A 25,670-nucleotide genomic window follows, 5' to 3' on the forward strand; every position below is an offset into this window, starting at 1 on the left:
TATCAGCAAAGTGGAATCTCAAAATAGTAATATATTATAAAATGGAAGAGATCTGAATTTTAGTTTAATGGGTTGTTTTCAAAGGGTTAGGTGTGTGAAAGGGAAACCCACTACTTTGTGAATCTTATAAATGGTTGAGGAGGAGTTGGAATCCACTCAAAGTGCTTGATTTGAAGAAGACATTGGGATGCTTAATGGGGACAACAAACATGCTTCCAAGCCTCAGAACCCATGCCCTTCATTTTCATACGTGTAAAGATAGGTTGCCACTAGATTCAGTTTCATCATTGGTGCCTAAATTAAACTGAAATAAACAAAGTCTTAGAAGCTCCAATTATTGGTAGAAAAAGGGCACTCCCCCAACACATCCATCTGAACACCTCATCACATTTAATTTTATCATATGCTAAAGTCCAACAGCTTCCATTCATGTTAACAATTATTCGTCATTAGTTGAGAGTGCTAAAAATATAAAGCCAACCTGCTATATATTATTTTCCTATTATGGGTTATACTTATATCGAGGCAATTTAAGATTTACACTCCTTTCATCAGTCATAGATTATAACCTTTATGCAGCAATAAACCACACCTGGGAATATTAAAAGGTACATATATATACCCAAGAAAGTTGAATTACTAGATTACATTCTACTTGACAGACCAAACCCATCTTATTTGGATATTATCTATTTAAAACTTTTCCATTTCCCACCATAAAAAACTCCCACACCCACAGCAACTTTTGTTATATTGTTTAATTAAATATTGGTCAAGTTCTGTTATTTAATTTCCTTTTAACAATTAACTAGGTAGCTACCAGCTACCAGCCATGTGGTTCTATGCAAATGCTTTATTTTACCATGGAGATACTCAATAATGGATCTTCATGGTTACATAGGACATGAATTGGCCCCCGCATAGAGGGTCGAGCATATATAGGGTTGTGTGTATGCAATGCGCCAAAAGAAGAGAAACTTCGTACGATGTCGATTAATGATAAGTTGTTGGTTAGTTCCATTTGGGAATTAATAATTGGATAAGCATATGGCCGGGTGCTGCTGTTGCAGGGAGCAAAACAGTGGGTGTTTTTTATTTGCATAAAAGGATGATTATTATTGCTTGTGTACCTGACCCTTTAGTCACGGTTGATTAGAAGGATTACCAGAAAGTGATTAGCCATAAAGATATATATATATATATATATATATATATATATATATATATATGCTTAAAAAAACAAATAACAAAGGCTATATAGCATAGCTTTCGGCATCCAATCCAGCTCCTCAAAGGGACTGATGTAACCATAACGAGCAAGCTCCTCACTTTGATGACTATACAATGCTAAAGAAAATGCTTATATGGGCTGGCATTTCACCTTTCCTTGCCCAGAAACTGAAACTTTTAATGTGTAATTGCACCATATAACACGCATGTGTACACCAATTGCAATGAGTGCTTGATAAGAGGGGTGTTTGGACATATCTCAAACGTTTGGTTTCTCCTTTTCACGCTTATGGACTGAAGAAACTGAAGACATCCGGTGTTTTGCACTTTATAAATGTTGTTCCAGTTAGAGAACACATATACCCTACCTAAAAAAGTAATTTTTTTATTTATTTATAAGAATCGAAGACGTGCCATATAATTTATAATAATTCGCATTCTATTAGAATCAGACTTCTTGATTGAAAAATGATTTTTCCATCTACTTCATTTCTTTTAAACATTTTTTTATTTTTATGTTAAGAAAAGGATTAAGCAGAATTAATTCATGAGAGTTTGGGAACGGTATGTTTGGAGGAGAGAGAAAAAATGAAAGGAAAAGAAAATATTGATAATTATGCTACATTTTTTCATTTAATTAAAAGGGAAAAAACGGTATCATTAAGCAGAATTTAAATAAGTTGGTTTATAAGTTCTTTCAGACATGACCTTAGGCATAAATATCTTGTTGGTTCTTCTGCATATATGCTTATGCTTTTTTGTTATTAGTCCCTCCTGAAAAAAAAAACATCTTTTGTAATATATAGGATTTTACTTGAAAAACAAAAACAATTTAAAATTTGTCAGATGAAAGACAAAATAATTGCAGAGACTAAAAAAAAAGCATACGTTTACATGAACCAACAAATGTTTAAATTAATTTAATTTAAACCAACAAATTTAATAATATTTATTATTTTTATTTATCACAATTAAAATTTGTAACCTCACTATTCACTAATACCCTCTCTTAGCGTTTAATACTTCGCATTTTGATGTTGAACATCTTTTGTCTTTTTAGATCATTACATTATCAATAAGATAGGTGTTTGTTTGTTGAACTTGATTTACATTTACAACTCAACATGGACTAGTAGAGATATGAGGATTATCATCTTAAGAATTAAGTAACTATAAAAGCAAGGAATGAGGCAATATGGAGAATTGCATTAATACTCCATTCATCGAAATACATCAGGCTGATGCCTACTATTTATATGTGAAGAAAAGTGCAAAAAATAAAAAAGGTGGATGGATGATTCTGGATGGAAAGTTTGTTACTGAACCTATTGAGCTGACATTCTCAATGATTCACCCTTTTGTCCTTTCTGCTCATGTACCCGTGTGAGTTTCTCATGCGTATTTGCATCATTTGTATCCTCATTCATTTGATATTTTGACATCCCCCCACAAGCTGGAGCTTGGTAAAGGTCAATCATGCCCAGCTTGGAAATAAAGGGAACAAAGGATGGAGGAGGTAATGCCTTGGTGAAAAAGTCAGTTAGTTGCTCTTTGGATGAGATTGGCAGCAAGCGAAGTACACCCTCGTGGATCTTATTTCGAACAAAGTGACAGTCTATTACTAGAATCTTAGTCCTTTCATGAAACACCGGGTTGACAGCTATGTGCAAAACATTTTCATTATCACAATATAGGACAGGTGCTCTTGTACAAGTAATGTGTAAATCATGTAGCAAATATAGTAACCATTGTAGTTCACAAGCAGTAGTAGAGAGTGCCTTGTATTCTGCCTCGGAGGAAGATCTTGAGACTGTTTGCTACTTCTTAGCTCTCCAAGAGATCAAAGATGCACCCAAGAAGAAGCAATATCTTGAAATGAACCTCCTTGAATCTAAGCAACCAACCCAATCCGCATCAGAAAATCCTAGCAGTTGGATTTCTAGATTTCTTGGGAAGAACAGGCCTCGGCCAGGACTGCCTTTGAGGTATCTAACAACCCTGCAGGCAGCATTGTAGTGTGTCATAGTAGGTTTACTTAAGAATTGACTAAGTTGTTGGGTGGCAAATGTGATGTCAGGCCTAGTGTTGTTCAAGTACAGAAGTTTCCCAATCAATCTTCTGTAGGATGCTACATCTTCATATGGTTTCCCTTCATCTTGATGCAGCCTAATTGAATGGTCAAGTGGTGTTTTGGCAGGCTTAGACCCAAGCAGACCAGATTCATGCATCAAATCCAAGCAATACTTTCTTTGACAAATTGAGATTCCTAACTTGGAGTGTGCAACTTCCAACCCAAGAAAATACTTCAATGTTCCCAAATCCTTGATTTTAAAATTGAAATCTAGAATTCTCTTCATTCTAGTGAATTCTTCAATGGAGTTTCCTGCTAGAATCACATCATCCACATAGATAAGAAGAGCTGTGAAACTTTTACCATTCTGAAATGTAAATAATGAGTGATCTGCATTGGATTGTTGATAGCCTTGATTTATTAGCAATGAAGTGAGCTTTTCATACCACTTTCTGCTTTCTTGCTTGAGACCATACAAAGACTTAAGCAATTTGCATACTTGATTGGATTTGGAGCACTTGACACCTTGAGGAATAACCATGTAGACATCCTCATGTAAATCACCATGCAAGAAGGCATTGTTGACATCTAGTTGATGCAAATGCCAACTGTGAGCAGAAGCTATGGCCAGCAGGGTCCTTACAGTGGTGAGTTTAGCTACTGGTGAAAAAGTGTCAAAAAAATCTAGGCCTTCAACTTGATTGTAACCCTTAGCCACCAACCTAGCCTTATATCTTTCTATAGATCCATCTGCTCTATATTTCACTTTATATACCCACTTGTTACCAATTGGCTTTACATTTTCTAGCAAATCAACTAGCATCCATGTACCATTCCTCTCAAGAGCATCCAATTCAAACTTCATGGAATTATTCCAACATTCATGCTTACAAGCTTCCAAGTATGTGCGTGGTTCCGAATTGTGTGTGACTAACAGTGAGTAAGTATGATGTGAAGGCGACAAGTTTGAAAAAGAATGAAAGGATGAGATAGGATAGGAAATACCTGAGGCAATTATATCTACTAAACTGCTTGAAAAGCTACACGCATATTCACTCAAAAGTTGTGGTGGATGCCTCTGCCTCTGTGATCTCCTTATATGTTCAGTGCCATATCTGGAGCAGTAGGATTCAGGACAGGTTCAGAATCAGAGATTCTAGCTTCTACGGGTTTTGTATGGATGGTGGCAGGTGATGTGGGTTCTATTGTAGGAGTGGATGGTGGTGTAGGTTGATGAATAGGTAGTGAAGTGTTATTTTGGTGATGTAAAGTGGATGGTGTGGAATGATAAGTCTAGGTGGACAAGGGTGAGGAAGATTTATATGGTAATATATGTTCATGGTGAGTGATATTTCTAGAAATAAAAATTTCCTATTGCTGAGATCCAACAAGACAGCTCCTTTCACACCATGCTTATAACCAAGAAAAATGCACTTCCTAGCTCTAGGTGCAAGTTTTTTTCTGTGTGACTACAGTGTGGATGCATAGCATAAGGAACCAAAAACTTTCAAATTATATAAATTAGGTGTATGTTTATACAGAAGAAAATAAGGTGATTTATTATGTGAGTAGCATGAAGAATGGCATAGGACCAGAATTGCTTTGGTAATTTTGATTGAAAAAGAAGTGCCCTCCCCACATTGAGTACATGTTGATGCTTCCTCTCAACCCTTCCATTCTGTTGTGGGGATTCCACATAACTTGTTTGATGAACTATGCCTTTTGAGGCATAAAACTGTGGCATTGTAAATTCAGGACCATTATCAGTCCTTATAGCCTTAACTCTTGCATTGTGTTGATTTTCAATTAATTTGATGAAATCCTAGATATACTGCCTCACTTCCCCATTTGATTTCAACAAAATGATCCATGTAAAATGACTAAAATCTTCAACTACAGCCAAGAAATAAGAATGACCATGAATAGATTGTATAAAGATAGGTCCCCAAATGTCAAAATGAAGAAGTTCATAAGGTGAATCTGCTTTGTTTAAACTAGCATTATATGGTAATTTCTTGTGTCTAGCATAATGGCATACATCACAAACTGCCTTTGGATCAACAACAATAAAAGGAAATTCTGAATTCATAGAAATCATCCTAGAAATTGACAAGTATCCTAGTCTAAAATGTCATAAGGCTTCTTCTGGTAGAGTCTGTATATCAGTTGCTTGAACATTGGAACAAGAGGCATGCTTAGCATCAAAAACTAAGTGATATAGCCCTTCAAACCTTTCAGCAAAACCAATCATCCTTTGAGATTTCTGGTCCTGAATGAGACAGATTGAATCATTAAATGAGACGACACATTTTAAGATAGAAGACAATTTTGACATTGAAATCAAGTTTAAAGAAAAATTAGGTACATACAGTACATTTGTAATGAAGAAGCCAAGGGAAAAGGTGACAGTACCAGCATGTTTTGCGACTGAAAACTGACCATTAGGTAATCTTATGCTAATTAGTTTTATCTCATTAAAAGTCTGAAAGCTCTTTAATGAAGCACATATATGATCACTAGCACCTGAATCTATGATCCAAGAGCCAAGAGAGAAATTATTAAAAGAGGAAGAGATGTAGATTTTACCTAATTTGTGAATTTCAGCTGGTGAATGACCAACCTGAGTAACTGTGCTAACTTGGTTAGCTATGGTAGCAGAATGCTGATTAATACCAGAACCTTGAATCAGACTAAGCAGTTTCTCATATTGTTCATGAGTGAAACTGGGAGGAGCAGTATGCATTTCTCCATTAGTTGAGAAATCTCCATTCGAATCTGCAGCATCATTGCAAGCATTGTTTACCATTGAGGCATTTCCTTTTTGAAGGTGAGGAGGGAATCCGTGCTTCCTATAGCAAGTCTCCACTGTGTGACCATTCCTTCCACAATAAGTACAAATTCTCCTTGATCCCAAGTTTTGTATTGAACCTCTCCCTCTTCCTTGTGGCCTCTTATAATCAACAACATCTATAAGAGCCTTAGAGTCATTTGTTAGGAATTTTATAATTCCTAATTAATTAATATGGGGTGCATATTATATTATGAAATTTATATTAGTTATTTACATTTAAATTGGTTCAATATAAAGTGATCTATTTAAGTAAGCCCATTAGACTGCTAGAAAAATTGATATGGGCTTAATGAGCGCAAATCAGTTTGGCCCATTAGGAGATAATGGGAACCCTAATAGGTTTAAAACATAAGGTATGGTTATGGTCCCCAATACACCAAATCAATAAACAGTTTCTCCTCTCCCAATCTGAAGAGAAAATGAAGGTCCCATAAGGAAGAAGGTGATTTGGTTGAGGAAGATCATTAAACCAATTGTTCGTGACCACTGTCAGATTCCGCTGCATGTTGATCAAGCTCTCTATGGATCCAGATATTCCTTAAAACCTCTTGATAATCTGACATAATGTGTTTTGATGCTCATTTAGTATTTTATAAGGTTTATTGAAAATTTTCAACAAGTGGTATCAGAGCCAATATTACTGTTAGATTATTGGGATTTAAAGCTGCTGTTTGATATGTATTATATCTGGATCTTTTTTTTGGTTATATGAATCCTAATTTTATTTTGGGGAGAAACTATTTTGATCAATAAAATTGTAAAACCCCTTAATTTATGTGTTATGGCCATAAAGTTTTTCTCTTAAAAATTAATAAAAGGCCTCTACATTTGATTTACGGGGTTGTACATTTTTTGTTTGTTTGTGTCGTGTTTGCTGGCATATTATTCTATTTGAGATAAAGGTTCTATGTATCCGGCGTTGGCATTTAGTACATGACACAATTTCATAAATATATATTTTTTGTTTATATGAATCAGTAATAAGACAATGGTCTTTTATCTTATATGAATAATTTTTTTTTGGCCAACTGTTTTTTTTATGAAACGGTGATAAACTGATAATTTATGATATTCACGTGGTTAGTGTAAATTTTTTATAGTACCGTGGTATGTTCGTTTTGGATGCGTAATTGGTTTACCATGATGTTGTTTTCAAATATTTATTACTATCACAGTTGGGAACAAATTTAACCATTATGGATCCTTTTCATTTATTTGGGTGTCCGGTAGTTTTAATTAAATTGATTGAATCATTATGGTTCCAAAGTAACCTCTATTGTGTAAATTGATTTAATTAAATTGCATGGATGTTAGTATGGAATTATTTATGCAAATTGTGTTTGGCCCAAAGGAAGACACAATTTGGTCAAATAAATATGTCACAATTATTAAGTTTTTTTTCATGAGAATAATAGTCAGTCCAAAAAAGGCTATTATTTGTCAGAACTAATTGTCAATATTGATCATTGCATTGAGAGTATCAATTACAAATTAATTTCTCTGTCCAAAGACTAGAATTAATGTTGTGCTAGGTATCTTGTGATGGGTCTGTTATGGGAAATATTTGCATGTCTTGTTATATATACTTTATATGACTTGCTTGATTATTTGTGAACATGTTATTTTTGTTCTCTTTTTAATTAATATTACCGGTGTTGAAAATGTTACTGCCTAAGTGAATTCTATCCTAATGCTGAATGGGACAAATATTAAGGTCTGGAAGGAAGTCGTAGAAATTGTTCCTGGCTGTATGGATTTGAACTTGGCACTGAGGACGGAACGACCCATTTCCACTTCGGAAACCTCTAATGAGGTAAAAATTAAGAAGTGGGATTGGTCCAACCGAATGTGCCTTATGATCATGAAGCGCTCTATTCCAGAGGCGTTTCGGGGATCTATTTCTAAGGGTCAAAGTATAAAGAAATTCCTTGAGGAAATTGAGCAATACTTTGTCAAAAATGAAAAGGCAGAGATGAGTAACCTTTTGGCTAAACTCATCTCCATGAAGTATAAAGGCAAAGGGAACATAAGGGAGTACATTATGGAGATGTCCAATCTCGCATCAAAACTCAAGTCACTTAAGTTAGAGCTTGGTGAAGACCTGCTTGTGCACTTGGTTTTGATCTCACTTCCTGCACACTTTGGGCAATTCAAAGTGAGCTATAACACTCAGAAGGACAAATGGTCCCTCAACGAGCTTATATCTCACTGTGTGCAAGAGGAGGAGAGGCTGCAGAGAGATAGGACTGAAAGTGCTCACTTGACTTAGACTTCTCAGAATAAGAAAAGGAAGAAGACTAAGGGTACTACGGAAGGGACTTCTCAGCAAAAGAAACAAAATAAGGATGAGGAATTTACATGTTACTTCTGCAAGAAGTCCGGACACATGAAGAAAGAGTGTCCCAAGTATGTCGTATGACGTGTGAAGAAAGGTAAATTTCTTACTCTAGTTTTTTCAGAAGTTAATTTGGCTTTTGTACCTAAAGATACTTAGTGGGTAGATTTTGGAGCTACTACTCACATAAGTATGACTATGCAGGGTTGTCTGTGGAGCCGACTACCAAGTGATGATGAAAGATTCATCTTTGTGGGTGATGGCAATAAGGTTGCAATGGAAGCTATTGGAACTTTTAAATTACAGTTAAAAAACTGGATTTTATTTGGATTTATTTGAGACTTTTGTTGTACCGTCTTTTAGACAAAATTTGATTTCTATTTCTAGTTTGGACAAATTTGGATTTTCTTGTTCATTTGGAAATAATAAAGTTAGTCTCTACCAAAATTCAAATATGGTTGGTTCTGGTTCTCTAATTGATAATCTTTACATGCTTGATGTTGTTAGTTCCTATAATGAAATACTGCAAATAAGTTCACATGGTACAAAACGAAAATTGAATGAGAATTCAACCACCTTATGGCATAAGCGTTTAGGCCATATCTCTAAACAAAGAATTCAGAGACTTGTATTGGATGAAATTCTTGACCCTTTGGATTTATCGAACTTTGAGGTCTATATTGAATGCATAAAGGGAAAACGAACAAACATAAGGAAATTAGGTACCGAAAGAGCTAAAGACGTCTTAGAACTAGTGCATACATACATTTGTGGTCCTTTTCTTACAACTTCTTGGAATGGACAACAATATTTCATTTGTGGTCCTTTTCCTACAACTTCTTGGAAAGGCCAAGCATTAAACATTTGCACATTTGGGGTTGTCCAGCTGAGGCACGGTCTTATAGGCCATATGAAAGAAAGCTGGACTCAAGAATAATTAGTTGTTATTTTGTTGACTATGCTGAGCGCTCTCGGGGCTATAAATTTTACAATCCCACCTTAAGATCTTTTTTCGAGACGAGAAATGCGAGATTTCTTGAGGAAGTTGAGTTTGGGAAGGAAGAGAACATAAAGAATGTTGTCTTTGAGGAAGAACTTGTTATTTACAATGATCAAGTCCTCATACCTATTACTATTCAAGACACAACTCCAGTAATAGAAGACAATGTTCAAACTATTACATTGTTCCAGAACAAGAGAACAATGAGGTTCTCCCTCAAATACCTTTAGAGCAACCTCAAGAGGTATCATTAAGGAGATCCATTAGAGAGAGGAGAAGTGAAATCTCAAATGATTATATTATATTTCTCCAAGAACATAAGGATGATGTTGGATTAACAGAGGATTATCCAATCAACTTCTGTCAAGCTATGCACAGTTCTAACTCTCAAAATTAGATTGATGCCATGAAGGATGAAATGAAGTTTATGAATGACAATGAATTTTAGAATCTAGTCGAATTGCCTGAAGGTGTGAAACCTATTGGTTGTAAATGAATATTTAAAATCAAGAAGGATTCAAAGGGTAATATCGAGAGATATAAGGCTCGTCTATTTGCTAAAGACTTTACTCAAAAGGAAGGCATTGACTATAAAGATACCTTTTCTCCAGTATCTTCAAAGGATTCTTTTGGTTAAATTGTGTAATTTTAAGAAAATTTGTGTAATTTTAAGACCTCCCATTTGTTATATTAATTTATCTTGTATTTTTGGGTTAAATTGATTGAAACAACATGTTGTCAAAGTAACCTCTGTTGTGTAAATTAATTTGATTGAATTTACATGGATGTTGCATGGAATTATTCATGTGAAGTGTGCTCGGCCCAAAGGAAGACACAATTTGACAGAATAATTACATGCTTGAAATGGTAAACATGTGGTGATTATAAATAGTATGATTTTCCATGTGAATAATGAAATGTTCAAAGACAATCATTATTTGACCGAAATAATCATCATATAAGTTTTCCATGTGAGCAATGGAGTGTCCAAAGACAACCTTTGTTTGACAGGACTTATCACTAATGTTTGATCAATGCGTTGAGAGTACCACTTGCAATTAGTCTTTTTCAATCCAAAGATTGAGGATTAATGGTGCGTTAGATATCTTGTTTGGGTCTTAAAATTTACCATAAAGATTATTTGTGCATTACATGTTTATTGTTCTCTTCTTCAATTGTTGTTGTTGTTACTACTATGGTTTAAATTATTTATATGTGAATCCCAAATCTGCATGTTTAAAATTTAGAGTTTGAAATTATTTTTGTAGGAGTCCTAAGGTGATATATGAGTAACCTTGGTATGCAACACTAGAAAGTAGTAAGGTGCATTATGCATTAATTGAAGAGAACAAGGAACTACACATTTTCATATCGAAAGTCTAGAAGTTTAGAGATCATTGGGTATTATGATTTCGATTATTTCAGAATGTCTTAATAGCAATCACTTCACATAAGGATTCACATTTAACCATGTTGGTGGAGTTAATATTTTGCTATGAGACATCATACTAGAATTTATGATTGCTAAATTATTGTAACCGGTTTGCCTGTTGTCGCCAACATTAAGTAGCCATCAGGTGTTTATTGAGACAATATCTTAGCAGTCTTATTAAGGATTCAACCAAATAAAAATTTGTTGACATAAAGTATTTGGTTGTTAAATAAAGAATCCAAAAAATATAGATTTGTATAGAACATATAGGAACTCATTCCATGCTAGCTGATTCACTTACTAAAGGTATGACACTAATTTTTTTTTTCACGAGCACACTGCTCATATGGGTGTAATTCCTGATAGTATCTTAGTTTAGTGGGAGTCTTACTCATGTTCTATATCTTACGGTTTGCAAACATTTTGTTATTTGGATTTTCTGCAGAAATAAAGTTGAAGTTTATCATTTCATTATAAGTTTGTTTGTGTGCAATATTTGTATTGCATTTTGGATTGATCTCTATAAAGAATAAAGTTTGAACTAGTTGGAAATAGACATGATTAAGATCACATTGTATTTAATTTCCATGCCGCTTATCCATATTTGATCTATGTCATCGAGTATGAGTAACAGTGGTGATCATTGTGGCTTAGTCAAGCTAAATTGTGATGAAAACTGCAATGGTTTCCTGTTACTATATGAGATGGACCAGATTGTATAAAATGAGTCTAAAAGTAAATAACATATGGTTGCGCGCCTAAAGAATTTTGTGATATAAATGTCTAAGGTTAATATGAAGCCCAAGTGGGAAGTTATTAGGAATTTTACAATTCCTAATTAATTAATATGGTCTGCATATTATATTATAACATTTATATTAGTTATTTACATTTAAATGGGTTCAATATAAAGTGATCTATTTAAGTGAGCCCATTAGACTGCCAGAAAAATTGATATGGACTTAATGAGCGCAAATCAATTTGGCCCATTAGGGGATAATGGGAATCCTAATAGGTTTAAACATAAGGTATGGTTATGGTCCCCAATACACCAAATCAATAAACAGTTTCTCCTCTCCCCATCTGAAGAGAAAACGAAGGTCCCATAAGGAATAAGGTGATTTGATTGAGGAAGGTCATTAAACCAATTGTTCGTGACCACTGTCAGATTCCACTGCGTGTTGATCAAGCTCTCTATGGATCCAGGTATTCCTTAAAACCTCTTGATAATCTGACATAATGTGTTTTGGTGCTCATTTGGTATTTTATAAGGCTTATTGAAAATTCCCAACATCATCTCCAACTGCAAAGTTCCCTTGTCTTTCATGTTGAATGACCTTAGAAAATTTTTTGTTCATGCTAGGTAGTGGATCCATTAGTAGGATATGAGATTTCACTACTGAAAAATTCTCATTCAAACCAGTCAAAAATCTTATAGCATAATTAAGAGTATGAAAATGTCTGGCATTTCTCATTGCAGCGCAGGTGCATTTAACGGGACAGGAACAACATGGAATATGCATGTATGTTTCAAGTTCTTCCCAAAGTGTTTTTAACTCAGAATAAAATTCAGTGACAGAGAGGGAACCTTGCCTGAGGCCATATATCTCTTGTTGAAGCTCAGAAATTCTGATAAGGTCTCCTTGAGAGAATCTCTCCTTCAAATCATTCCAAACATCAACAGCATTTCCAAAAACACTATGCTCTAACCGATTGATTCTGATACTGAGTTCAGAATCCATGAATGTATGATCATGTTGCAACGGCTCCAAGCTTTATAACTTGGATCAAAGCTATCAGGAATAGGTATACTCCCATCAACAAACTCAAATTTGTTCTTAGCACCCAAAGCGCGTCTCATAGAACGAGCCCATGCATGGTAATTAGAGCCATTTAGCACAGGAGTGACTACTACAGATGAAGGTCCATCTCCTGCATGAACATAATACAGGCTGGAAGGGTCTTGCAATGGATCTGTAGGACCACCTCCATGATTGTTGTTGTCGAAACCACCTGGACGAACCATCAAATTGGCACAATCAGAGAGCTAGGCGCTCTCTGATACCATCTTAAGAATTAAGTAACTATAAAAGCAAGGAATGAGGCAATATGGAGAATTGCATTGATACTCCATTCATCAAAATACATTAGGCTGATGTCTGCTATTTATATGTGAAGAAAAGTACAAAAAATAAAAAAGGTGGATGGATGATTTTCGATGAAAAGTTTGTTACTAAACCTGCTGAGCTGACATTCTCAATGATTCACCCTTTTATTCTTTCTGTTCATGTACCCGTGTGAGTTTCTCATGCGTATTTGCATCATTAGTATCCTCATTCATATTTGATATTTTGACATATCATGAGTTTGCATTGCCCTGCATCTGCTTCTTTTATGAAAGGAAAATACAAACAATTATGTACCGTATCAATTAGCGTTTAATAAAGAACAATTATTATACTGATGTACGGATAAAATAAATCTAATATGTCTTCGTATCAAAGTCATAATTATTGATAACGATGAGCGGAATATTTTCACTGTAAACATCCCTCATGTACTGCGTGGTAGAAGCCAAAATATCTGCATCCCTCGAATGGGAAGTAATATGATTGGTCTCATATTGTACCAAACAAATTAAAAATGAATTGAGACATGAGTTGTTATTGAGCCTTTGACATCTTTTCTAATCTGAATAAACTTCTAAAACTCAATTCACTCGAATTTTTTAATATAAAAAATGAATTGAAGCGTCACTGGAATTACTCCAAATTCTTGAATGATTGATTCGCTTAAAAAAAAAAGGAACGGGGAATTCGTAAGCTGAAAACGATTTGTTTTAGTGCATCCGGTGAAAAGTTTGGCCCATATATATTACTATACATTTCATTTGCTCATTAATGATTTCGAAAAAGACATTGAATAGCGAAAAGGATAGAAATTGACTTCAAATGATATTTCAACATCATGTTTTCGTTCCTAGTTGAGTGTTTTTGTCAAGCCAAGTAATTGACTTATTGTAATATATAGCCCACAATAGCTCTTCTAAATGCATGTAAAGGAGTGACCTCTAATCTAAATTCTGCTTCCTTGTTTTTCATCTTGCCACTCCATTCCTTCTTTTCACAAAAATTGCTGTACAATATATCCACTAATCAGATATATGTAAAAAGTTAATACAATATCTTTAGGTTAGTATATGAATCACTTCCCTTATGCTTTTATTTTACGATGCACTTCAGCAATTAATGCATATGAGATAAGACGAGTAATATAATAAAAAAAGATTAAAAAAATTGCATAAAAAGGATCGTAATTTTTTTTATATAAATATCTTTACTCAACATTAAATAGAAGACTCAAATACGAAATAACATCTCTCTGTTTAAGTGATTAACATGTACTTTTATCAAAACATAAAAATATGCATGAGAATAGGCAGCTAATATACGCAAAGGAATAACAAATATTTAAGACTTATATACATAAAACCTTTTGCGATTACTACAATACGTACGGAAGTTTGGTAAAAAATAAACCAAAACATTACCGTAGAAAAAACTTCGAAACACCTGAAATGAAAGTCAAGTAAACAAGACATGGATATATATATCTACGAAGCTAGCTAGTGTCGTTTAGTTTCGCATTGTTGAGAGAGTACTTGAGTGGTTTTGGCCAATGTATCCAACTTCACATTGCACGTAACATCGAATTTCATTGTCCCACTACGCAACAAGCCCATTTTCATGCGTGCTAGGGCGTGAATGGCCAAAGAGAATGTCACATTCACTTTCTTCTTATCGTTCGTGACGCTTTCCTCCACCTCCTTTGGGAGACCGACTTTTGAGGATGTTAAAGTTACGCCAAACGTTGTCCTATCGTGAGCGTCTTGATTGAAACTAGGGTACGCTCCTGAAGCAACCTCTTGTCGCCTAAGAGAGAGGGAGACATGGCCTTTGTTTTTATACGAAACTCCCACGTCGGAATTTAGATTGTGAACTTCCAAAGTGACGTCGTATTTGGGGTGGGGTTTGGTCTCCACCACCTTAAAGCGTGTGATGGAAAACTGAGGGTCCTTTGGTGTGAGTAACATGGAAAAAAGACCACCTAGAACGGCTCCTAGAAGAATGAGAAGGACGAAGAATATAATGAAGAACAATACGCAAAACAAGCAGCAGCGTGACGTTTTCGCCGCCTTGGGAGGGGCTTTCTTATGGCTCTCGGCGATTCGGGCGTTTTCCGGCGGCGGAACACGGTAGACTTGGTCCTTGGGGACCTGGACAACGTAGGTGCCAGGGTTGAAGTCTGGTAACTCGAGTTTGTTAGTACTATGTTTCTTTTCGAGAGGTGGCGGTGGCGGTGGCGGTGATGGCAACAACACCCGCTCCTCCATGAGAGTATGAGGAGCGGTGAGGAGGTGACAGGGAGAAGGGTGTTACAATAATGTGGGAACGTTATTAGAGTGGTGCGTGGTTTGCATGTGGGCGTCAAAGTGGCGTTAGTGTATGCACGATGCATGAGACGGGGATAACGTGTGATTGAGAGAAAAATGAGTGAGGTTTTTAGGTTCTAAATGACAAGTTTGTGGAATGTCCCAATATTAGGTTAGGATTAATGGGTCAACTCTGTCAATTACACAAAAGTGCATACATAGGTAGATAGATAACTAATTAGAGATTTTTAGATTTGTTCTACTTTAGCCAATTTCTTAGGAATAGGAAAAAAGAAATAGAGACTATACAGGGATGATGGTGAAGATCATAACAAAACCCTTGAAAATGAATCCCAAAATTATATGGTATCATCCTAAAGCAGGTTGTAGCTCATTTAATTTGCTATGAGTTTGTATATATATATATATATATATGAGGTTTGATTCTTCAACAGATCAATTATATATTCCTCTATCTCACTCCTTCTAGAACTTTCTAATAAAAGAAAGAAATGAAGCAAACACATTTAATTGAAATTTATTTATATAAGGGGGGAAACAATCTAACATTGCACAAAAGGAAAAAGAATCCTATATTGGAGTTATGATTGTTAATAGTGTGATATACCACCCTCTGAAATCAAAATTGAGTTTTGCAAGATTAGTACATACGGAGGCCCAAGACTTTCTCCACACTAAAGCCCAAATAACATGTCCGACAGACAAAGCCCAAAGCTTAGTATCCGTATAAATCTGCCTATAATTCAGTTAATTAGTATCAATTCCCGCCTAAATTTTATTTACAATATTTTATTTCATAATATTACATATATTTTTATTACCTTTATGCATATATACCTCTTGACCTATCTACCTGCTGGCCTTTTTGTAAGCCTTGTTATAAAATAAGGCTTTTAATACGTTTTTAAATAGATACAACATTTAAACAAATTAAGAAAGCATGTGATAAGTATTCATATTTGACTCTCTATTGAAACTTTTTTTTTTTTTATCTCCATCTCAATTCTTTTCCATTTTTCTTTTTCTTCTTTCCTAAAACCTCTCTTCTATGTGCCAACACTACTTTTGCATCTATTATCCTTCTCGTGTCTTCTCTCTCTCTCTCTTTGCAGTGCAAACGTGGTGCGGGATCCCTTTTCAAACCCCGTTTTTGATCCGACTCCGATCCCATTTGAAGAAATAACTTGATTACCTTGCTTTTCTCCCTCTCCTGGAGATGCATAAAAGGAAAAGCTTTAGTTTCCCCTTTTGGTCACGGGACACACCGTTTACGGCATGCCTAGGTAGTGTTTTCCTTAATCTGCACTCATGTCTTCGTCTCTCTCTCTCTCTCCTTTAGTTTTCCTTAATCTTATTTTTTTTTTCTCAGATTGCAAGAATGGATGAGGTAATGAGTTTTGTTTATTCAAGTTTCTGTTTTCCTACAAAGTTTTTTTAAAATTTTTATTGTTCTTCTATCATTTTAGGATTTTTGAAAGAGTAAATAATAGATCCCAAACTAAGAAGGTACCTATATGTGTTGTTATATGTATTGGTATATGTATTTTTGTTTCTTTCTTTCAATCTTTAATTAAAGCTTCATTTTTGAAGATGAATGTTATGATAATAAAGACACATTAGGCATATGAGATTTTTATAGTGCACGTGAACAGGGCGGTGGCTGTGATAGACATTGTTATGTTAGAACAAAGGAACATAGCTGGAAATTTTTTGTTGTGAAACTTCCTATTAAATATAGAATCATTGTTAAAGTTATATACTTGAATTTAATTAGGTATGCGGTATTGTTCTTTCTACGTGTGATTTTTTTTTCTTAATTCTAATATAACATATTTTGCTTCACAGGGACCTTATAAGCTCAAGCTTGAAAATTGGTTTTTCTCCTCAACTTATTGCTTTCATGTTTGTTAGATTAATTCTATATGTATTTACATAAAACATAAAATAAAGTTGTCTATCTCTTGGCCATCATTTATCAAAACTGTTAAATGATGTAATTAGTTAGTCAACTAGTCTAACTAAACGAGATATTTGCACAACTTTACATCTTTAACACTGAAAATGAAATACAAAATCGGATTGAAACGGTTAGGTGAATGCAATTCACTGTTAGCTTTAATATAAATATAATTTCAATGGGTTAGATTTTGTTCATTTCTATAACTATTTATCGCTTATTCAATTGTAGGAACTAAAGGCACATTGATTCACAAATTGTATCCAAGTTGAAGAGCATGCTAGATTAGCATAACACATGCAAAATCCTTTCGAATGGCTAGAGATAGATTTAAAGATGGATTTGTGCATGATCTTAAATTGAAGTTGATCTCGGATAGAATTAAGGATGATAGAATATATAGCATGTCTCAAGTTTATGAAGTAGTTGCACTTATTGAAGGTGACGTGGACAGAGTATAAAAAAGATACATAATCTTGGAATCACAAAATGGACAACTCCAAAGAATAGATGATTTTCATGCAAGTTATTTGGGACTTTAGTATCTACTTTTATTTTCGTATGTTAAGGATGGGTATAGACATGATGTCCTAAATTGAGCTACACATACTTCAGAAATTTGCAAAAGAGACCACCTTACTATCACAAAATAACTTTATTTTAGGATACAGTCAAGACGAAACGAAGCTCAAACCATATTCTGCTCAAGAAAACATGTTCATTAGTTTGTAATTGATGGTTATACTATGCTAGAGTCTAAAAGACTTTATTTTATTAGGATCAATCAATTAAAGTTACAGGTTGACAAATACTGCAACCTGCATCAATCAACTAACAATGCCCAAAGCCAAGGTTCAAACAGTGGAAAAAGAGTCAGATTACCTTCCACACTTGTTTGATGTTGTAGATATATGAATCAATTGTACTTTGATGGGATGGTGATTTGTGATAGTGTTGGCTTTCTTGATTTGTTTGTGACATTTATTTGTGACATTTACATGTAAGTCACAAACAAAAGTGTTGGCTTTCTTGAGTTGATCCATTTGAAAGTTGTTGATCATCTTGATATAGTTTTGAGGATCTTTAAAATTAAATTTAAATATCTTTTATCTGATTTGACAAAAAGACACGTGTTAGGGAAGGTTGTTGCATGTTGCCAAAAAAACTAATTTGGATTGCGGTTGCGATTAAAATTCTTAACCATAGTAAATTACTAACATCAATATTTGTTATTTTCTTTTAAGATATGTACACAATTGAATTCCAAAAAATGAGGATTGTTACATCTACACTTATTGCTTTTTTTTTCATCCATCAAACAAGTACCCTTCCTAGGATGATATTGACAAGATAATTCCAACACAAATACATAGTCAAGAGGAAGACAATGAGTTGTATACAATTTAATTCAAACTCACATGATCCATTGTCCATGTAGTGTAGCCAATACATCCTCACTATGCATGAAAGATGAAAAATGTTCTAGGTATTATCCTAGAAACTTCCAAAATTCTACAATTGTTGATTAAGATGGATATCCTAACCATAGGAAGAGAGGCAATGGTCATATTATTGTTAAGAATAGTGTCACTATTGATAATCACAATGTACTCCATACAATCAGATTTTATTGAAGAAGTAACATGCACACATTAATATGGAATGATGTAACTAAAATACTTCTATAAAGTGCCTATTCAAGTACATTCACAAAGTATATGATAAGATTACAATTGTGATTGTTTCAAATGACCAACGAGGAGTAGGTAATACTCAGCCAACTAATAAGATTAAAAAATATCTTGATTACAGGTATATTTATCGCTTCAAACACATTCTTGCTAAATACATCATAAATTTTATTTTTTACTTTTAAAGGTTGTTATTGTTTTATCCTCATTTCAACTTAAGTTAACTAAAAATTGTCATTTAAAATGCTTCATATCAGGCACATCTCTTCACGTGAAAACGTGTTGGAGAATTTTTCCTTCCAAATACATGATAGAAAACTAGTAGTCGAAAGATTTTTTTCCACCTTCCTGGAGGACAAGTTGTATATTATCAAGATCATGAACACATTGATGATGTGCTTTCCAAGGTAAGTGTTATCGAATCAATGTTTACATCTTGGATTTATGCAAATACGATCTACCCGGAAGGAAAAAAAAATCCAATACATGCTCAATTTGTGTCAAGATTTGTCTATGTTAAGAAATATAGATATTGGAAACCATGAAAAAGAGGGTCACACAATTGGACGCCACGTCAAGGTTTCTATTTACTTTGTAGCTAGACTTAGTTTTAAGAACATTATGTGTTCTTCAATTAAATACAATATTTGATTGATTTTCGCTCAAAAATTTATATAAGTTTGTAATCAATTACTAAGTACTAATTACTATTGATATTTCTAGAGTACCTAATTGCAAGCCTAGCTTCATATGTATTCATGCAAGTAACTCATTCTCAACCTGTCATGTAATGATGAATTATAAGGTATTGTTTGCCTACAAAACTAAAACGATGATCAAAGGATTAATTCAGATGGTTTATGTTATCGTGAATACCAGGACAATGCTTTCACACCACCCAAAGGTTGTGTGTGATTGCATTTTTCGTGTTTCTTTAATTCAAAACATATTGCACTATATGTGTGCTAAAATGAAAGCAATTCAGATATAGTACAACTTATTTTAAGACGTCTAATTAGGAATGAAATTATGTTGTTACAATGTTCTGATAGAAGAATCAAATACCTACAAAGTTGAAGAACATAATTATCTTGATTTATACAACTTTACTTTTAAGATTTAGACCTTTGAAAGTAGTACACAACAAAGTGCAATGCACACACACACACACACACACACACACACACACACACACACACATATATATATATATATATATATATATATATATAAATGCATTCTTGTATCATATAATTCAACATTTTTTAGTAGTTGTTCTCAACAGGTGTCCCTGTGAAAATGATTAACATGCTAGATCAGTTAGTGTTTCCTTGGAGGAAGATAGAAGAGTTCCAAATCATCTGTCCATCTGATTTGGAAGTAATTTTCGTCCATATCATTGATTATTTGTCCTATATTTATACATACAAAAGTGAAAATTGAGGTTAATTTTATTTTTATTCTAAATTAGTAGTTAATATTTTATTCTGTTGTAGAGATTCAAAGTTAGCTTCAATATATCAGTAGCAATTAATTCTTGAAGTTATATATGATATGTAGCTAAATCCCAAGAGTCATAACGTCTTATAATTTGGACACAATATACAACCATATATTACTAGAGCATTATCTTAAGTCTTATGTCCTTTTTGGTTACCTAGGGATCAAAGTTGTTATTGACAGATTGTAAACACAACATTTGATTTTGAAGGAAATAAAGGAAGTCTAAAATTGTTGTCGTTGATGCATTCACATTAGGAAGAGTCATTGGTGATTTTCATTGCATATATGTCAACATGCAATTTCAATTTCAAAGTAACATTTGAAATATCATTTTCAGGCTATTTTAACTTTGTTTTTAGTTTTTGTTCACATTTATTTCCATTAAACAAAATTCTAATCCCCACTTGGATATGTGAAATGTGATAACCTCATGAATCACATGATTGAAAACTTATGAAATTAATACAACCTTATCCATGCATCATATTGTTTACCTATTGGCAAGTGTACCAATTTGCATAAGTAGTTTTTAAAACGGTAAGTTCGAGTATCGTATCCACAGAGAATTTATTTTACTTAGATGTTGTATATTCAATGTGTGAACATTTTTAGCTTTGGTAATGAAAATAAAAGATTTATCAATGGTTTGATTTTTTGTAATTAATTATGATACTTAAACAAATGACGAAATGAACACAAAGTTGTAAAACGAAATAAATATCAAAGTAAATATGTCGGGGAGTATTCTACAAAACTTCCTCTTGCCATACTAAAAGGTTTTTCTCTATTTAACATTACTCTAGCATTCTTGCACCACTGATTTACTCAGACCATGATTCCTCACATGAATGAGCCTAACTCTCTTAGTTTTTGTTCTTGATTCCTACACAAACTCATTCTAAGGGAGTTGTAGTACGCACACGGTACAAAATATACTAGATTGCTGCATTCTAATCCTAGATAAACAGACCTCTAGCTGCTTTACTAAGTTCTAAGCATTTTCCAACACTCAAAACCTAACTAAACATACAAATGGATGATCAAGCCACAAGTACATAAAATAAACACAAATAGAAGCAGAGAACACTAGAAATAACATTAAATATATAGTTAGAAGTTTACATTAAGAGTGTTGATCGAGGTCGTACCCGAATCAAATAAACATTAAAAATGCAGTATCTAGGAAGTGATCCTAGGTCGTCTCCCAACGAGCAATGGTCAACCAAACGTTCATAACAGATAGTAATAAAACAATAACGAATTGAGGGGGATTGTTTGTTTTTTGTAAATTAAACAGCAAGTAAATTTGAATTAGAAAATATCAGAATTAAAACACGTTGTTTCCCCTTGATTCACAAGCAAGTCTCTTATCCTAGGTTACGAGGATTTATCCTTTATTAGTTCAACCACTTAATTCAACCCTAAATTAAATTACTAAGCGAAATTTAACATAAGGCATTCATTATGTGATTAAGCAACACATACACAAATTAATCATGAACGAAACTGATCATTAAGCATGAACGTAAATTAAGCGTAGAGACAATTAATTAAGCACTAAGCATGCATGGATTAATAGCAACAAATATAGAGTAATTGGTGAAGAGGAAAAATTGATAAGAATTAAATAGAAATAATAAAACCTCAAAGAGAGTTGTGCTTGATCCTCAAGAGAAAACAACGCTGGAGACTTAGCCTTCCATTAATCAATAGAAACAAAAATTGTAGATTGAAGCAGAAAATGAAATTTTATTGCTACGTGAATAGTAAAAACTGGAATTGCAAAACCTAAAATTATCCTTTGTCCCTAAAACGAAAAAGACTAAAACGAAAGAGAGAGAGAGAGAGAGAGAGAGAGCCTAAAACTAGAACCTTGGTGCTGTTATATAGTTCTCAGCCCCCAAAGCTTACAAATCTGTTTTAAGTCCAAGTCCATAAATAAAATAAAATCTAGATAAGATAAGATAAGATAAAATCTAGATGAAATAAAATCTAGATAAGATAAGATAAGATCTAAATGAAATAATATCTAGATGAGATAAAATCTAGATTAAATAATATCTAGATGAGATAAAATCTAGATAAGATAAGATTGTGTAGAATAAAATTGTCTGCTCTCTTCAAGTCCAAGCCTAATTCCGGATTCAAGCCCAATTACTTATAATTCTCCTGAAATTAAATTAAAAACACAAAATTAATCCAGCAGGCCCAAATGATAAAACTGCATAATTAATTTGACAAATAAGGCTAATCAGTAATTAAAATGGTGACAAAAAGGGTTAAGAAATATGAGAAAATGATGACACATCAAATCCCTTCACACTTAGCCTTTTGCACTCCTGGGAAAAATAAAAAAACAAAGCAAGGGACAAATCCAGAGACATTAAAGAGAAACAAATAGACACAACAATAATTACATATTTCTCAATGAATCTCAAGGAATGAAAAGAATGGGTAACATGCAACACGTAAAGAGTTAAAGAGTCAATGTCGTCATGAAAATCATCCAAGCATCTCAAACATGGCAAGATAGTAAGTAAGCTCAAGAATGAAAAGTGATAAAGCCTCATAAGATATGCACTTTATCTCTCAAGTGTCTAGACTACTGTTTACTCTCAAAGCACCCATGAAAACAAACACCACATAGACTTGGCAAGACTCTAAAATTGACAACCACATCACAAGCACATGCACATGAGGATCAAAAGGTCTTTTAAGGTTGTAATGGGGCCAAGGACAAGGTAGATGAAAGTATGGAATGGTAGCTAAAACCCAAAGGAATGGAGGAGCAATGGGGAATAAGTGGGAAGTAAGAAAAAGTAATAAACCCCAAAACCAAAATTACAAATTAAGCTTTAAAAAGTAACCCAAACAAAATCAACCAAGTCCTCAAACCAATTCAAGTCTTCAAACCAAGACTTCATTTATTCAACCTCATTCTTTTTCTTCTTTTTTTTTTATTTTTTTATTTTTTTTTAACGTGAACAATAGCAATTGAAAGCATTTGAAAAATAAAGCAATAATTAGGCAATATATGTATATACATCCAGCATGGCCAACAAAAAAATATCATCCAATGAAACATACCCCCCCCCCCCCCCCTTCACACTTATTCCCAAAACAATTCCAAAGCTCCAAAATTCCTTAAGGGTAGGGTGAAATCATGGTTTTTCACTTAAGGCTTGTAATGAGCTTCAAAACAAAGAAAGGGGAACATCGGCTCAAAGGGGCTATCAAAGGAATTAATTCAAGGTAGGCTCATTTGGCTAGAGGCTTATAAGAAAAAAATGCCTAAATCATCTCCCAACATGCATGTGAAACAAGTATCAACAAGAGTAAAGCCAAGGCTATTGTGCAAGCAATCAATGGGGCAAAACACACCGAATAAAATAGATGATGATGGCTCAAATTCTCACCAAGGGTAAATCTATCACCTTCAATTCAAACTTTCAAAACTAACTTGACATGCAGAGAAAAACAAGGATTTCAATTCACAAAATTCCAAGAAACTCTTATTTCAAAAACAATTACCCATTACCTGTACATAACCTATAATTCAAAGAGAACATGCAATGTTGTACACAAAACATAAAACAAAAATTAACCTAGAAAACCTAACAAAATTAAACTAGAAAACCTAATAAAATTATACTTGAATACCCAAAAAAATTAAAGAACAATCTTCTCCCCCCCCCCCCCCTCACACTTAAACAACACATTATCCTCAATGTAGCACAATCATAAGATCAAGAACAATCAAAGCAATCAATAAATTTGGACAAGTGCAATAAAAGTAAAGGAGATAGAAAAAGAAAACTCCCTAAGTCATGGCGGAAGAGAAGTAGGGTGAAGTAAGGAGGTCTCCTCCACCACTACATCCACTAAGGAGGGATTTGTGAGGAATGGTTTTAGCCGATGTCCATTGACCTTGAAGCCTTTATCTGTGGATTCACTTTTTATCTCAACTGTACCATAAGGAAAAACATTAGTCACCACAAAAGGACCAATCCACTTTGACCTCAACTTACCACTCATGAGTCCGAGCCTAGAGCTATACAATAAAACTTTCTGTCCAACCACGAAGTCCTTCTTAGCTATCAAGCTGTCATGGAACTTCTTGGTCTTCTCTTTGTAGAATTTGGAATTCTCATAGGCTTCTAAACGGATTTCATCTAGCTCACTTAGTTGCAACTTCCTTTTCTCGCCAGCTTGATCAATAGAGAAGTTGCAGGTCTTTACAGCCCAGTAGGCTTTGTGCTCTATCTCTACAGGAAGATGACATGCCTTAACAAAGACAACCCGATAAGGAGACATTCCTATGGGTGCTTTGTAGGCAGTCCTATGCGCCCAAAGAGCATCATCTGGCCTGGTGCTCCAATCCTTTCTGTTCGGCTGCACAATCTTCTTCAAGATCCTTTTTATCTCCCAGTTTGAAATCTCAGTCTGCCCATTAGTTTAGGGGTGGTATGGTGTGGAAATTTTGTGCACGACCCCATACTTTTTTAGCAAGGCATACATGGATCTGTTACAAAAATGGGTGCCTTGATCACTAACGATGGCTCTAGGGACTCCAAACCTGGAAAACATATTATATCTAACAAAATCCACAACGACCTTAGCATCGTTAGTTCTAGTGGGTTCGACTTCAACCCATTTTGAAACATAATCAACAGCAAGGAGAATGTAAACAAAACCAAAAGAGATAGGGAAAGGCCCCATAAAATCTATACCCCAAACATCAAACACCTCACAGAACAACATGGGGTTGTTGAGGTATTTGTTGTCTCCATGAAAGTGAGTCGCCTACTCTTTGACAAGGCTCACAAGTGCTATAGATTCTCCACGCATCCTTGAAGATGGTGGGCCAATAGAAACCGCAGTCAAGCACCTTGCGAGCTGTCCTCTATATGCCAAGATGGCCACCTGGTGCGAAAGAATGACAGAATTGCAGGACCGAGTCGATCTCATGGTCTGGAATGCATGTCCTAATAACCTGGTCACTGCACAACTTCCACAAATAGGGGTCATCCCAAATATAATGCTTAGTATCGCTCTTAATTTTATCATTTTGAGCTTTAGATGCTAAGGGAGGAAAAACAGAAGCAACCAAATAATTCACAATATTAGCAAACCAGGGAGTGGGGAAG

The 25,670-nt window shown here is 34.3% G+C and overlaps 2 protein-coding genes and 1 long non-coding RNA gene across 4 annotated transcripts; 2 read left to right on the forward strand and 1 right to left on the reverse strand.

Annotated features, from left to right (window-relative positions):
* Window positions 1-7,842: 7,842 nt before the first annotated feature.
* On the forward strand, window positions 7,843-8,421 carry LOC114410529. Its single transcript, XM_028374514.1, has one exon. The coding sequence runs from the start codon at window positions 7,843-7,845 to the stop codon at window positions 8,419-8,421; it is 579 nt and encodes a 192-aa protein (XP_028230315.1).
* A 5,958-nt stretch (window positions 8,422-14,379) lies between these two features.
* Window positions 14,380-15,446, reverse strand: LOC114408103 (NDR1/HIN1-like protein 13). Its single transcript, XM_028371218.1, has one exon. The coding sequence runs from the start codon at window positions 15,310-15,312 to the stop codon at window positions 14,545-14,547; it is 768 nt and encodes a 255-aa protein (XP_028227019.1). The 5' UTR covers window positions 15,313-15,446; the 3' UTR covers window positions 14,380-14,544.
* Window positions 15,447-16,361: 915 nt separating this feature from the next.
* Window positions 16,362-18,389, forward strand: LOC114409300. Of its 2 annotated transcripts, XR_003666019.1 has the most exons (3): window positions 16,362-16,655; window positions 16,742-16,759; window positions 17,561-18,389. It is a non-coding gene; the product is annotated as an uncharacterized LOC114409300 (long non-coding RNA). The 2 variants fall into 2 exon arrangements; XR_003666020.1 differs by lacking the exon at window positions 16,742-16,759.
* The last annotated feature ends 7,281 nt before the right edge of the window (window positions 18,390-25,670 follow it).

This window comes from Glycine soja, chromosome 4 (assembly GCF_004193775.1).
Source record: "Glycine soja cultivar W05 chromosome 4, ASM419377v2, whole genome shotgun sequence".
NCBI lineage: Eukaryota > Viridiplantae > Streptophyta > Magnoliopsida > Fabales > Fabaceae > Glycine > Glycine soja.

What these genes read in the sequence shown, in the direction of transcription:
- LOC114408103 (XM_028371218.1), bottom strand. Translation starts at nt 15,312, where the DNA reads ATGGAGGAGCGGGTGTTGTTGCCATCACCGCCACCGCCACCGCCACCT.
- LOC114410529 (XM_028374514.1), top strand. Translation starts at nt 7,843, where the DNA reads ATGCTGAATGGGACAAATATTAAGGTCTGGAAGGAAGTCGTAGAAATT.